Here is a 16,274-nt window from a genome sequence, read left to right as displayed (position 1 = left end):
AGTATCACCCGTTAAGTTTATTAAGGCAATACCATCGAGAATATCTCTATATTTTATATTTAAAACTTGACGAAACAATCGGGGGCTCATAAGTCTACAAAGTTTTTGAACTATATCTCTCTTTTTAGCGCCTGCTATTAGTATTACCCGTGATTGATTGTTTGGGATAGCTATGATTATACCTAGTCGGATCAATCTCTCTTCCTTCTGCTGCAAAAAATGGAGCTGAACGGAAGAAAACCTCGTTGTGCTCTAATTTCTACTCCATTTGGACCGAGTCATGCTGAAACCTGATAATCTTCACCTTTTCGAGCAGTTGTCTTTCTGTTTTGCAGCGGTTGCTTGTCCCATATGACCTTATAGTTATAGGCCAAGAATGAAAATCCGAACAGGCCAAAGAAAAAGCAGTACCCACCTTTTCCACTGCACCACAAAAGTCCTCAAGTCATAATTATGTAGCTCTTCCTCACTGTTTGATGAAAAGTTCCACTTTATGGTGGAACGAGTCAGCGCACATGAACGTATGGCCTGGCTCCAGATATTTCATTGTTATCGTGTCAAAATTGGGGTTTCGGGGGGTCGGCGCATGTATCCAATGGTCCTCAGGGATAGTTCTTGACCCAGAAACAAAAGTTAGACCAAAAAACCCGAAATTTCCAAAGCACTTTTGTCAGAAAATGGGAGAAATGCTATGTCCTATAAATGCGTGTCGTACTAAATTCCTGGGTTAGATATTCAATATTAAACTACTACTTTAAGTTTATTTGCACAAAGAAAACCAGTGATTTTTATTTCTGCGAGATTATTAAACTTCAATTGACAAATTGTGTACGTCATACCCTGAGGAACGCTTGAACAACATAATCCAGTTGTATTTAGCACATATGTGCATGACGACACACTCTATCAGAACACTTTACCGTCCCCTGGGGACAATCCTCCGTATCTGAGAATATTTAGTAGGTAAAAAATAGTGGAAAAGTTTGTTTTGTTTCTTCAAATTCTGATAAATGTGGTTTAGATAAATTGACGTTGAGATCAATTTTATTAGAGTTTTAAGTTTTAAGCTTTAAGTTCGCTTGTAAGACTATCATAAAAGCAGTATTATCCCAGGAATAGCAAAATAAAGTGAGTTCTCACCATCTTCATCCCCATCACCTGCCAGGACCCTTATCTCGCAAACAGTCAAAGTTCTTACACTTCCTCCACTGTAGAACTCCCAAAATAATCTGGAACCTTCCACACTCTCTTCCAAATCTATCAATGCTCTGTTTCCTTCCACTTCTCGGATAACTCCGATCCTTTTGTCCAGAAAATCTCCTGTAAAACTCACGAGATTATTGGGATCATGTCGGAGCTAGTGGTAAAGTATATGGTATCCTGAGAAACGATTTAATTAGCACGACGGCACGTGTGTGCGTGATCGCATATACCGTCAGAATTGTTTAAAATAATCGCAGATAACTTTATTGATATAATACTGACCTCTATTTCCGATGTGAACTTTGCTTCCAATAATGCTTTTGGGATCAGTTGATATGATTTCAACTCTTTGCACCTTAGTTGCTCTTCCCAGGTCCAGTTTGAAGTAGGGGTTCGTTGATTCTCTGTGATTTGAGATACTTAAAAGTTATGATTTGTTTAATTTAAACACTGAGGAAATAAAGTGACCCAAGTGAAAATATAACTTATGGACGTTATATAACTACGTTACACCTTGGACGTAATTATTATTCATATTGATATGTAGTACAGTCAAATACATGAGTATTATCTTGTATTTGTAACATCATCGAAACAACATAAATCTGTAACGTCTTTTTAATGTGCTGCCTTATCTGGAGGGGGAATTGTTTAAAACATATAAGTGATACGAAAAGTTTGTTTTAGCAGGAGCTTTCAAAATACATGTGTAAATCGTCTCCAGCTAGTAGCTACCTTATTAATATGCTATCAATTAATATGTCTAATTACGCTAAAACGTTCAAATTATTTTTATAGTTAGGACACGAAGGGTTTTAAACAATTTGACCAGTGCATACTTGGTTGAGAAGCAAGTGTCTTGATTTCCATCAGTAGCCTCTGTAACAAGCTCGCCACCAGAACTTGTCACGGTTTTATGCAGAGCAACATTCTTTAAATCGTCAACTGTAACAAGTAACAGTAAAACATGTTTATTATATGGATTTTTACGCAGTGATATCGATAAATCTGTTTGTTTTGGCCGAAGTTATATTAGTGTAGCCGAATAAATAAATAAAGTCCTATAGGCCCAATTTAAATATGATGTGTTTTCTTGTTTTAGATTTCTTTATAGCATTTTACCATTCCACTAAAACTTTAATCAAAATAAAATTACAACATGAATATGTGAAAATTTGAATGGTTAATACGGCGGAAAAATTGTTCAAATCAAACATTATTAAATCAAATCGCTTCATCGGGAAAATCTCTTAAGAAATAACATGAACATCAGTAAAAGTTACTGTCCCTTGTGATATACTGATTATTGAAGTCCGATAATTTAGCCGGAGTAAGAACCCTAACATTCCATCCCTCATCTTTGTCCGGTTCTGATATAATCATACTGTGAACTCTGCTCCTAGGTCTAGTAGAACCGTCAGAACTTAGACTGGTAGAAGAGGAGGACAAGTGGACGAGAGAGGACTGTCTGTGTCGGGGGTGGTTCCCGCGAGGGGATGTGGTAGAGCACGCGCAGTTAACCACGTACCGCTTCATGACCTTCTTCTGGGGTTTCAAGCTCAGGAGCCGTCTCTCTGCCAAGTCCCGGTCTTCCATCAGCTGTTTTGTTAGTTTCTCCAGCTCTACTCTTTGTCCCTTCATCTTCTCCATCTCATTTCCCAGCCGTGTCATGTCTTTATGGTACGTTTTGCTCGTACCCACTGCCATGTGACGCTTCGTTTTCAGCTCTGTGTTGGTAGATCTTGCTCTCCCAGAAGGAGGTCGTGAGGAGATGGTACCCACATCCCGAAAGGACCTGAGATCTGAGGTAGAAAGATGCTTGGTGTGGGAGATTTGTGTATCTGTGACTGTTCCTCTATCTGAAATCTGTAACGTCCTAGTGTTAGTGCTGCAGTGAGTTGAGGAGGGAACTGCTGTGTGTCCTTTATCTTCCACCTTGGTTATCTCAGTCTCTGTCATTTTGGTCCTCCTCGTTATCTCTGTTCCAACAGACTTTGTCCCTGTCGGGGGTTTATAGCTCACTCCAACCGACACCATCCTTCTCCTCACCTTCTCTTTGTCTCCTATAAACGGTTCTCCTTGCACTCCTCTGTTCACTGTCACAACTCTCCTCTCCACCCTTCCTCCCTCGGGAGTCTCTGTCCCCACCCCCACAGTAACACCCTGTTTCCTCCTCTCCTCAGTCATCGTACTGAACTCCCGTCTCCTAACCACCTCACCCTGCACCCCTACATCAGCGGAACACAAATTAGTGCTAACACTCTGAGAGCGGGTGCTGGGGGAGGGTGTCCAGGTTCCTGAGTCTACTGTTATGGGAGGTGGAACTGTCACTGTACCACGTGACTTCAGTTCAACACGCTTTTTCTTCTTCTTCTTCTTCTTCTTTGTTTCCTTCAAAATAGTGACCGGAGCTGGTGGTGGGGGCAAGTAGGAGAGAATAAGTTTTTTCTTCAAATTTCCCTCGACTGCTACCACATTTTTGTTTTCCTCGAGTATCTTGCTTGTTAGAGCGGTTATATCCTTCAAATTTTTCACATCTGCAACATTGATTTTCTCCTCCTGAACTTTTATCATAGAAACATTTGTTGGCACTGCTTTTGGTCTGCTTCCTACTGATTTACTCTGCATTGTTTTTCTTTCTTTTGTTTCCTCATCTTCACGGACGGATTCCAGAGAAGAGCCTCTCCGTGAGGACTCTCCAGTACTGTTTGTTGCTTTCTGTCGGACTCTGGACGAATCTTTGGGTTTGGAAGACATATTTCTCCAACTTGGTTTCAAATCTGTTTAATCTTTCACTGCTTATACTTGTATGCTGTTGACTGATGACTCATCTGCTCAAAGATGACCATGTTAAGAAAAACAACAACAGTCCGTTCCTAAACGGCCATGAACATGTCAAGTGGTCAAAGAATTAACTTATCGATGAGATGGTGTCGTAACTTTATAAGACATTGGTATGTTTATATACCAGTATGATTTATTATCTAGGTGATGTCACTATTATACTTCTACTAATCATGTACCTTGTATTACAGGTAGAGAGTGGACACTAGTTGATGTAGTTGTACATGTGAGCCTATTACTAACAGAAGCACTTCAGCAAGCCTATCACGGTTATAAACACCTCTGGGATACTGATAGGATAATCAGCCGTGATAGATTTCTGATAATCCCGCTGTTTTGTTCACGTTTTTTTATTACGCGTATCACGTGACTAACTACCTACTACGACCGACAGGTAAAAAATGTCACCTGACCTATGAATTAACGTAAGAACTATAAATATTCTTGATCTACGTATCTGTCGAATTGCAGGAGCTGGCAAAGTTCCAGCACAGTACTCCTTACTATTAGTATTACATTACTTGGACCATCACTTCGAGATGGCCAGGCCTACTCTCATGCTGTCTATAGGTGATGATTAACTCTGAAAAACTAGGGACAACTGGGGAATGATCCCAGAACCTCGACATTTCGCGTATCTTGCTCTACCAATTGAGCTACTGACCCTGATTCTCAGAGCGAAATCACCACTCATATACAGCACAATTTCATGTAGTGTGGATACATGCGAATATATATTCTAAATAACTGATTACTTGGACCAGTTCCAGAACTTGTCTTGACGGTTACCGACTTGACGGTTACCGACTTGACGGTTACCGACTTGACGGTTACCGACTTGACGGTTACCGATTTGACGGTTACCGACTTGACGGTTATCGACTTGACGGTTATCGACTTGACGGTTACATTTGTCTGGTAAATTGTATTTTAGAAATTGCACTGTTTGATATGAACCATATATTATAGTCGTATACTTAAACTTTGATGAACTTCATGACACGATATCGACTCCACCTTTTTTCGCTTGCCAGGCTTAACTTGAATAAGTAACGAAAAAGTAATGAAAAAGTAACAAAAAAGTAACGCAAAGGTAAACAACAAGTAATAAAAAGGTACATAAAAGCATCCAAAAAGTATAGCAATCATAAAAAAGAACCAAAAAGTAACCACGGAAAGTAACCATGAAAAGTAACCATGAAAAGTAACCATGGTAAGTAACCATGGAAAGTAACCACGGAAAGTAACCATGGAAAGTAACCATGAAAAGTAACCACGGTAAGTAACCATGAAAAGTAACCATGGAAAGTAACCACGGAAAGTAACCATGGAAAGTTACCACGGAAAGTAACCACGGAAGGTAACCATGGAAAGTAACCACTGAAAGTAATCTGGAAAGTAACCAATACCAGGTATGACGTCAGGTTGATCGTGCTCCCCTCTATCTCTCCCAATAACAACAGTATACATGACACGTGACGTGATCTGACACATGTTTACACGTGTTCTGGAGAACTTCGCAAACCCTTTGTCTCCCCAGTCAGATCCCCAACTGGAAGAGGAGATAAGGTTAGATTTTACTGAGGAAACCTGGCGATATACAAAGAAGCTGTGGAGAACATTTATTAAGAATCTGTATTAATTATAATTTAGTATATTGATCTTTGATAGATAAATGTTCGTGTCTATCCTGATAAAGGTGAACTAGAAAAAAAGGAAATATTCCCTGTAACCTGTTCTTAACCTCCCAATATCGAGGAGCATACCCAACAATAACAACCCCGTGATTTACCCTTTTGGGGGTTTCACATCCACTGTACACACCATCCCTGAAAATATTTCACTTTTTAGATTCCAAATAATCACAGTTACAATTACCATACAGAGTGCCGAGCCATTACACAACTTTGTGGGCAGTACTTTCAGGACTATTATACCTTTCAGTCAACGACATCTTCGACACGAGCGTGCTAAATCACTCTACAATCAATCTTCGAGATTTTTTCCATTCACTCTTTTTTGTAAAAAAGGTAATAGTGAAAGGTTACGAATGGTCGTTTTTGCAGAAAAACGTGGATTTTGGGGAACGAGGTAGGTTTTTCAAAGATTACATCATCATTTTCAACTCTTATTTTCACTTATAGTTATATAGGTATTAAATAAAATCATATTGTTATGTATCAGATGATTTTGTAAACATTGGCCGGTGTACCAAAAAACCGGTCCCCAAACAAAAAAACAGACGAATCGATGTATTTTTGGACGCTGATTCCAAATCACCCCCATGACATAGGGTTAAAATGCTCCCCTGGCGAGATATTGGCGAAAAACTGTCTTGCAATCACGTGATACGACAGTATAATAAGGAATTTTGTTTAATTTCTCGTTAGGGTTAGGGTTTCAGCATATGCTTTTGTCAGGAATTGGGTTAGGGTTAGGGATGGGATCAGATTAGAGGGTTAGGATTTTGAATAGTGGTTCAGGGCCAGGTAGAGAACGGGTTGAAAAAGTCACGTGACAGTTGAGTGTAGAGTGATTAATCATCGTCTCCTTCGACAACCAACATAATATCTCTAATATAGTTTTATTCTCCACACACACTAAGAGTCTTACTATGCCCGAGGAACTAAATCAAACCGGAGTGACCTAACCTAAGGCTCTGGGTATGATCCTTCTGGAACCGGAAAAATTTACTCTTAGTAAATTTTCATGCTATCATTCTAGTATAAGTCCCGCCTCTATTTAATAAAAGATGACATTTGTCTCAAGAATATGATAAGTTTTTAATGCTCACACAAGTTATTACTATCTTACTTGTACGCGTAAAATTCATCCTCTACTGTAAATGCCGCTGCTGGGATATACATTGTTAAAATCCTCTCCAGCGAGCTTGAGGAGGCTTTGTAGTGACCGATGTAGTCCGCATTCTTTATTCCGTTGGCTTTTTCTTTCCATCGGCTACATTTATCAGCTGAGAGCGTGAAAAGTTTAAAAAGGGCCATTTTCTATCGTTTTCATCAGACAATTCAAATTGAAATTTCGGCAGTATTTCTAAAATAAAAAGGTCCTGATTGCTGTTGGATTATGTTAAGAAGTAGATTCACTTTGAAACCTGCTGGAAAGTAAGGTATATCCGTCATAGCAGCTAGTCTACCAGCTGACTGGATGTAGCTCCACACTGATGTGTACCAGCCTCCTCTACAGCCATCCTTTTCCTCGGGATAACTGCAGTCTAACGCTTCCTGAAATATAATCAGAACTAGTTGGGTGACAAAATATTGAATCGCTCTTGCCTCTTCGTGCATATTACATTATTGTCTGCTATTTTGAATTTTTTCTATCTTCGCAATTGGCTATTTTGTTAACCAGAACCTTAACAAAACTAATTTTTCTGTCAGCGTCCGAAGAGTAGAGGCTGATATATAGTCGAAAAATCAAAAGTTAGGTACCTCATTTAAAAATTTTAATTTCGCAGCTGCCTAGTTAGAATTATAAAACAAATTGCCTGTTATGTTGCAAATTACAAATATTATTGAACATTCAACTGAATAAGAAGTAAACCTTTTCACTAAAAGATTTGAGGACCCCAGTAGCAGATGAGTAAGATCCCTCAAAAGCTCCAACTCCAGCAAATGCCCAACATGATCCACAAGATTGCTGGTCTTTGACTGCTGTCACGTGCCCCTGTGATCAACAAACGTATAATATCTGAGGTAATTGGTAAGAGAAACAATATGATTTCCATTAACTACAGTTAAGCGATATTTGAACTTCGTTTGCTGTTAAGAGCTCTGATATTTGAGAGTAACAGCCTATCAAGCATATCAGAAACTGAGGTGATTAAATGTAGTAGTCGAGTTCGGCCTAAGATAAGGAACATACACGTACGTACGAAGTACGTCAAATTGGCTCGTTAGCAGTGATATGAGGTGTGAAGTAAACTGTGTAAGGTACTTATTTTGTATAGTTCCACAATCAACAAACGTGTCATCATCCTAGTTATTGAGGCACAGAGACAAATTGGTGACTCAGGTGCCTCAAGGGCCTCAAAGTGCAGTGCCTCAAGGTCCTCAATGCGTAACAAGGTTATCTGCATAGCACATTATTTTAAAAGTGTTAAGCTTCGTTAGGTTAAATTCGAGGAGGGTTATAAACAAAAATAACTTTTTCTCCTTTTTTAGGACATCGTGTAATTTTTACGAACCTTAAAAGTCTAGATAGAACACGAGAAGCCTACTAACAAATAAAGAAGCCTACTAACAAATAAAGAAGCCTACTAACAAATAAAGAAGCCTACTAACAAATAAAGAAGCCTACTAACAAATAAAGAAGCCTACTAACAAATAAAGAAGCCTACTAACAAATAAAGAAGCCTACTAACAAATAAAGAAGCCTACTAACAAATAAAGAAGCCTACTAACAAATAAAGAAGCCTACTAACAAATAAAGAAGCCTACTAACAAATAAAGAAGCCTACTAACAAATAAAGAAGCCTACTAACAAATAAAGAAGCCTACTAACAAATAAAGAAGCCTACTAACAAATAAAGAAGCCTACTAACACCGTGGCAATTGTCCGGCTATCTGTATTATCACTAGTCTAGAAGGAGCACATAATCGAATCAATGATGGAAATCCGTATTACTTCACGACTTCCCCGGTTCCATTCGATTCTTCAGTGTAACCACTATAACCACGGATCTTAAAATATTCGATACGTATGCGAGATATCACCTCGAATGCTATTATATAATCCAGTCAGAAGATTTCAAGATTCAGTGTAGGTCAGTTATTTTGTTTCATCCTTCGTTTACTGCTGCCAGTTTAGCTTTTTCTCAAGTCAGATTATTTGTATGTTCATGTTGTTGATTATTACTATGTCTAGAACAATTTAAACAGTCCAACGCTATCTATCGACTATCTTACTTATAATTCGAAGGATTATGTTTGTCTGTGTGTATAATGTATAATGTAGTGCAGAGTCTAGCTGCAATCTAGTGGTGTTGAGTTACATGAATATTTCTCTAACCTTCGTAATTCATAAATTATGTTGTTGCTTCATTGCAGATATTTTGGTCTTGTGTAAATGCAATTGTAAAATTGTAAATTAATAAAATTGATTTGAATTTTGAATTGAAACTACTGAGTTACATTATTTTATCTCATGAATTTGTTTTTATTTATTTATTTTTTAAATTAACGGTTTTTAACTTTTTAAACTTTTTTATATGTAAATAAATTATGACAATTATGTTAGTTATAGAATTTGTTTGTTTTTAAATGACGAAGGCTGTGAAATGTTCACAGTTCTGATAATGAGGAAATCAGAAAGATTGTTTAAAACTAGTGATGATGTTTATGTCATTATTCTTAATCTAATCTAATCTAATCTACCAGCTAGGCAGCGGTAATTATTTTCTTGGTAACCCTACACCTAAAAATGTACTTCCTATCATGCTCAAAGTAAATTCTTAAATTACTAACCCAATTTTGTAGGACTATGCGATGAGGTTCTGAATATGCTGTTGTTTTGAACTTTTATCGATAATTTGCCACATCGACTGTGTTTCGTTTTCCGTGTAAGCCTATACTTAATAGCACCATCCCTGATTGGAGCAATTTAACCGGTCTTGTCCCTTGTTTAGTCATTAACCAGGCTGGTACTGGCGACTGATTGCTGATACATCATTCTTGTATTTAAAAAACTTATATTATATATTGCAATATTGACAAACATTCTGACTTATTACACTCCACACCTGGCGTATTAATATTATACACTCACTATACATCTTGTACTAGCTTCCAGAACTTTCAGTCTGGCTTTTAGTTTGGGTTATATTGTGTTTGTTTGAGAGTTTGTTTGACTTCAGACTGTTCATGGCTTACTCGAATGAATCAGTTATTAGCTCGCGGATAAATACACCACCAGCTTGCTTGTACTTGGTGCTACACTTACAGCACGGAGATCGAACTCCTAATCTCTCAGTTGTAAAATCCCAGTCACGCCACCGGACCACCGTCCACCAAGCCCGACGGCATTCCACATTTATGACAATAACATAAACCCGCCACGCAAAGGGTTTATATAACAGATCATCCCGCGCTAGCGGGATGATCTGATAAACACATACGAGTGCGCGCAGCGCACGAGTTTTGTGTTAATATGTAATCCCGAAGCGCCAGCTGAGGGATTACATTTATTTAGCCCTGAGCGTGAAGTGTTTATGGATTATAATTATCTCCGGCGATTTCGACAAGGGATTTATACTTTAGAAGAGAGTGATAAAATAGTTTTTATTTCAATCTGAATGTCAAACCGATCTGTCATAGTGGAGCAATAGCTTGAACGTTAGCAGGAACAAGAGCTGAAAGGAGAGCAAGCAAAACAATACCATTTTTAGGGCACGGACAAGGGTAGCTGGCTAGTCGCCAACTTCTCACGCCACGCGTTGGAGAAATTCCAAGAATTAGCTGCTTTGGCAACGTTCCGAGGAATTTGCGTGTAAAAGAAGTGGACGGTTACGATGTTTCATATCACGTGGTGCGCTTTCGTGTCAAATGGTATAGACTCGGCGTATGCTATTGGTGGCACGTGGTACGCACGTGACGCGCCCACGTGATCGCACGTCTAACTGTTCTACTATTATCGAGTTCTAATCAGCAGTATCATTGATTATTGTAAGTCGGAGAATTGAATGATAAACATCAGTTACGACTAAAAAGCGGGCCGGGTTTATACAAATTTCCGGGGCGGGATGATATCACCTTGAGATGTTTATCTAACAGCGGGCCGGGCTGAGTGATAATATGATCCCGCGTCGAAATCCCGGAGATATTTATAATATAGTAAATCTCTAAGAATATCGATTATTATCAAAAATTGATTTTAATTTCAATATCACTGAGTTTGACAATACACCAATATTCAGTGTCTAGTGTTTATATATGAGACAATTATTGTGATAATATGTGACTCAGTTGAGTGCAACGTGAAGTCGGTTTGTCAGCTACCCAAAACACAGGTTTACATATTTTTAGTTAATTGCTGACAGTAGTCAGTATGTAGTGGCATAAAAGTGTACATGTAAAAAATATGCTGAAAAATTCCTATCCGTTATTGATTGCTTAAATCAATGGCATTATATTAAGCACTTTTGTGAGAATCGAGCTCGTTTCACAAAAGTGCTTAAGTGCAATAAATTGTTTTTTTCAGGCCAAGACCACGAATCACCAATTGCCGTCAATAGGCCAGTTTTGGGACGAAGACACAATGCCCCTTTTCAGTTCCCCAAATGCACCATTTTGAAATAACGGCAACCAGGTTTTCCAAAATGTTATTTAGCACTTTTCTCAGAAAAAATGCCAATTTTTGCAATTTTAGGGGGTTCCAAAAAAAGTGGTTCGGGGGTGTAGGCGAATGTATCCACTGGTCCTCTCAGGGATAGTTCTGACCATAAACAAAGTTAGACCAAAAAACCCGGAACTTTCCCCAAAATGTTACTTAAGCACTTTTGTCAGAAAACAGCAGTGGTGTGTGGGTTATTTACCTGGGCACACACCTTATCTCTGACCGGCGGGTCACACAAATTTCTCTGCTCCCCCTCTTTCAAGCAAAAGGCTGTGGTACCCTATACTACGTGGCCAGAAGGAAATTCTTGTGGAACTCATAATGTACGAAAATAAGAGAACCAATCCAAGGGGATGAGTGGGTGTCCGTGTATGCATGAGGGATAGTGGCGTACAGATTTTGGGCATTCAGGAGATCGGGTATAGTACATAGCACATCCCAACAGGTTTGTTGCAACGCTTGAAGTTGAAGGTGGGAACTCAGCTTTCGATAATAAATTGTTATTTTGATTATTGCTGATACTTTTATTAAAAGTGAACCCTACTTATTGTATTATTTATTGATCAAATAAACACACTGTACCTAAGTTAGGTAACTACTAACACGGTAGTTTCGTCAGGATCATGCTACTATAGTTGAGCACTGGATAACGCTCTACTGTCTTTTTCAACAAAATTATAACTTGTCCAGGTAATGCGGGAAAATGAACCGAACCGGCGGGGGGTAGGAACCAAACCTCTTAGTGAAGTTAACCCACGTCTTCACTTGTACGAAGTTGGGGGATAGTGTCGCTCGGTGCTACAGGATGATCGAGCGGCTTTTGGACCCGAGTCGTATTGGCCGCTTGTGTGATGACGTGAGAATAACGATGTGCTGATTATTTCATTTTCTTGCTTTTCAAGCTACGGTCCCTGGAATTACTTGCGGAAATGAAACTATTACCGTCGTTGTGAGTATAGGTTTAAGGTGTTATGGCTAGGTTCATAACAGTCTTATCTAAACTTAAGTGTTTCGTACTGGCACGAAACTAAACACTTTTTTATCCGATCATATTAGAAGCTAGTTTATAAACGGGAAAAAAAAAAAAAAATTAGACTTTAGAACCACTTTTTTAGTGAAATTAAAATTTGTTTAATCTTTCAGTCTTGTACGATGGAACATTAATATTTGGTGTGTTTATACTGAACTCAAACTCCGGATTGTCAAAGAGGGAAGAGCTAAACGAAGCATGGAAGAGGAGTATGATAACGATACGATTTTTGTGGGGGGATAATTCACTATTGATATCTTAGGACTCCTCTGCCCAGATTTACCAGTAAACTGGACTTCGGTCCTCGGTGAATTTGGAGGTTAAGAGACGATTTTAATAATAATAATTGATTCATATTACTATCGATTCATTAAATTGATTTAATTTGTAGACTGCGTAATTTTATAAGTCTATTTTTACTCGATTGATGGGGAAGGGTTGTCAAACAAAAAAGCGAAAATTTTCAATCTGGCAGCTGATTCGTTTTAGCGCACGCTTTAAAATTCCATCAGTACGTGTGTCAGGGAACATTTAAAAGACGTTCAAAATAAACGTCAGCAATTCACTTTTTTTTCTAATGAGACCAAACCCCAATTTTAGATCCTGGAGGATGTAGCAAAAGTAATGATGACGGTTGGCGAAGGAACAGCGCAGTTCTGCTGAGACAGTGCGACATGGTCCTGGTGGAGGGACATGGTTAAGGGGTGACATGGGCGAGGCTCTATTGCTACTATGATCTCGCTGTTTTATGTTCTGTTCGTACAATTAAACGGAGCAAATATGTTGCAATTTTGAACGCGAGCGTCAACGTTGTAGTATTACGCATGCATCATCATGATGATGGTCGTGCGGTTAATTGAATTTAAATTAATCGATTGTTGGCAAGTTAAAACTATAAGACGAAGCAGTGGGCGTAACGCCCGGGCAAACGTTGTACGCCACTGAGGAGCTGATTGTTGTAATTTATTCATCAGTAAGTTCTTGAAGGAATACTTTTTTATTGGTTTAAAACAAACAAACATTTTTTAATTGTATCAAAAGTTATATTTTGAAAAAAAAAACTAAATCAATTTATAATTATTGTAATTGTAATATTTTTCTTATCATCGATTTAAAAAGTGTTAATTTGTTTGTAAATTATTCAATGAATATAAATCGAAAATTCGTATAGTATTTACTGGCGGTTCACTACCAATAATTAACATAAGAAAAATTAAGAAAGATGTTCAAACTTTTTCTAGGTTAGAAATTTTAAAAACGTGCGTCGTATATTACAAAATAAAAATCAGTCTGAAATTATTGTTAATCGCAATAAAAATGATTAAGTTGCGATTAAACTTCTGCAATAAAATTGTGTTCTCTTTACCATATGTACTCTACAATGTTATGTCCAGTTATTTCATCGAATTAAACTCAATAAGTTCCTATCAAGTTCTACTTCATTTTATTTCTCCTGGGATTTTCACATATGATAGGTAGGTGGTCTGAACCTATGTTTTCAAAGCAGTTGCACTTGAATGAGTCTTCAAGGGTTTTGGAGTCCAAAGTTTATGTCAGGGAACTTTTACCACTCGGTGTAGCGCTTCTCCTTTCTCTCCCTGTAGAAATTAAAATTAAAAATAATACCGTAATTAAAAAATTGCAACAACTGGCTGCAATGTGGTTTGAAAATTAATCTGTTCAAAAAAGTAAAATTCAACTTTTGTTTATACTTTTAAATTAACACGGATCGAACGCATTGCATTATAATTATGAATGTTTTACAAATTAAATCCATGCCCGATTTAGTTTCTCATTCACCAGAAATGTAATTTTTTTGTCAATTTGTCCTAATAAAACCCATGGCCATTTTATCTTAGCGTCACTTACCAGGTACAAAGTGAGGTGAACCGTTCATTGCAGCAAACCATTATCTTTATTTTCATAAATTGAATAATTTTGTGCCATGATGTTTTCAGGTGTTTGTCCAATTTGGTTATTGTGGGCTTATAAATCACAGCACTCCACGCAGTTGTTGATGCAGGGATCCAATGATATTTGCCTCGTCAGAACAATTTGCCTCGTCTGAGCAATTTGCCTCGTCAGTACCAATTTGCCTCGTCAGGCCAATTTGCACTGGTCAGAGCAATTTGCCTCGTCAGAGCGATTAACTTTTAAATTTAGGCCCAGGGGTAGTAAAACATTGATCTATCAAACCATTTCGTTCTTTTGCTGGATGCTGACACTGAGGGTTTCTATTTTTTTGTGTCAAGTTCATGCCTCCTTTTTTATCTTGAAATTCAGATCTTCTTTATGTACATAATCAGTCCTCACCGGCTCACCTTACTTATTTAGCCGGGCTTAGGAGCCTATCCTTTTCTTTCAACTTTTGTATCGGGTATTTCTGGAGTTATACTACACTTGTCCGTAAGCTTTAGTTTCTTGGATAAGAACTATATTTACATTTTCCTTCTTCTTACTTGCTGAGATTTCACAGTTTTGTTGTTGGATGCCCCGTGCGTTCCATTGTAGAAATTTGAGATGGGCTTGCCGGATGGTTTACAAGATTTTGGACGGGGTTTTTTTTACAATCGTCTGTGTCACACTCAAGGCATTATTACAGTTACAAGTATTCGTAACGACCACGATGCAGTGTTGTGCATTTGGAAAATGGCATTCATCTTGCATGTTTGGACTTTGAACGTCATTCGATTGACTTTTTGCCCTTGTTCCGAAAAACACACGAGGCAGCTGCTTTTTTAAGGGTCGGTATTGGGTTCGCCTTTACAAGGGTAGCCTTTCGAATGGACCCTTCCTTTTTTTAAATCACTCTGAGTATTTTGGCGCACATTCGATGGGCTTTGTTCGGGCATTAGCAATAGTACAAAGAGATTTGAGTAGATTTGGTCTCCAAAAATTTGCCGCAAACGTAACAAGTTGCATTTCTCATATCATATTATCTTCATCTTCATCTCTCACTTTCTTCGTTAATATCGTCATAGTCATGGTTTCATCTGGGAGTGCTGGTCTCTAACTGTCCACTTTTCTACTCGATGACGAGATCTCCAAGTCTGAGTATACCCTTTTCAATTGTCGTTGTTAACTTCTTCATTGTCGCTGTTTTCCTCTTCATTGTCGCTGTCTTCCTCTTCACTGTCGCTGTCTTCCTCTTCACTGTCGCTGTTTTCCTCTTCAATGTCGCTGTCTTCCTCTTCATTGTCGCTGTTGTCCTCTTCACTGTCGCTGTTTTCCTCTTCACTGTCGCTGTTGTCCTCTTCAATGTCGCTGTTTTCCTCTTCATTGTCGCTGTTGTCCTCTTCACTGTCGCTGTTGTCCTCTTCATTGTCGCTGTTGTCCTCTTCGCTGTCGCTGTTGTCCTCTTCAATGTCGTTGTTTATCATCTTGGTACTATGCGTGTTCTACGTTATGGCCGTGGTATCAGATCTCAGATCAAGGTTGGGTTTATACCTCTAACATGGCGAGAGATCTTGTTACATTGAAGCAAAAAATAAATGATATACAAACCGAACTAACGTAAAGAAACCGTAATAAAAAAAGGTTTGATGTGAGGTTAATATGAAGTAGACAGCCATTGAGCCATAGCTTTACATAGTGATTAGTGTGTGCCAATATTTGATCTGAATTTTGTGGCTTAGAGAGTGTTGTTATACATATGTGGATTAATTCCTGGTGGGATTACTTACTGAGCTGAATCGGGGCCGTTAGCCAATTGTAGAGCATTAGAGCCCGGCATGTAATCGGGGTTTGGCGGATTCTTACCCGCCCGGCACTATGCTGGCCCATGCTTTTCGAATCGCTTGACAGTGGGACATATTAGTCAATTCAAAATATCTGCTTGCTTGGTTAT

The 16,274-nt window shown here is 38.4% G+C and overlaps 1 protein-coding gene across 1 annotated transcript; it reads right to left on the bottom strand.

The window, feature by feature from the left end:
• Positions 1–875: 875 nt before the first annotated feature.
• LOC134818115 (uncharacterized) lies at positions 876–15,807 on the bottom strand. Its single transcript, XM_063827536.1, has 9 exons — positions 15,511–15,807; positions 7,160–7,289; positions 6,862–7,018; positions 5,781–5,876; positions 5,457–5,599; positions 2,043–2,148; positions 1,486–1,607; positions 1,141–1,320; positions 876–946 (listed from the first exon to the last, which is right to left on the bottom strand). The coding sequence occupies exons 1-9, from the start codon at positions 15,805–15,807 to the stop codon at positions 876–878; spliced, it is 1,302 nt and encodes a 433-aa protein (XP_063683606.1).
• Positions 15,808–16,274: the final 467 nt, after the last annotated feature.

Source organism: Bolinopsis microptera, chromosome 7 (genome assembly GCF_026151205.1).
Source record: "Bolinopsis microptera isolate Bmic1 chromosome 7, MBARI_Bmic_1.0, whole genome shotgun sequence".
NCBI classification, from domain to species: Eukaryota; Metazoa; Ctenophora; class Tentaculata; order Lobata; family Bolinopsidae; genus Bolinopsis; species Bolinopsis microptera.
Note: the sequence above shows the minus strand (reverse complement) of the source record. Positions and strands in the feature narration are given on the sequence as shown.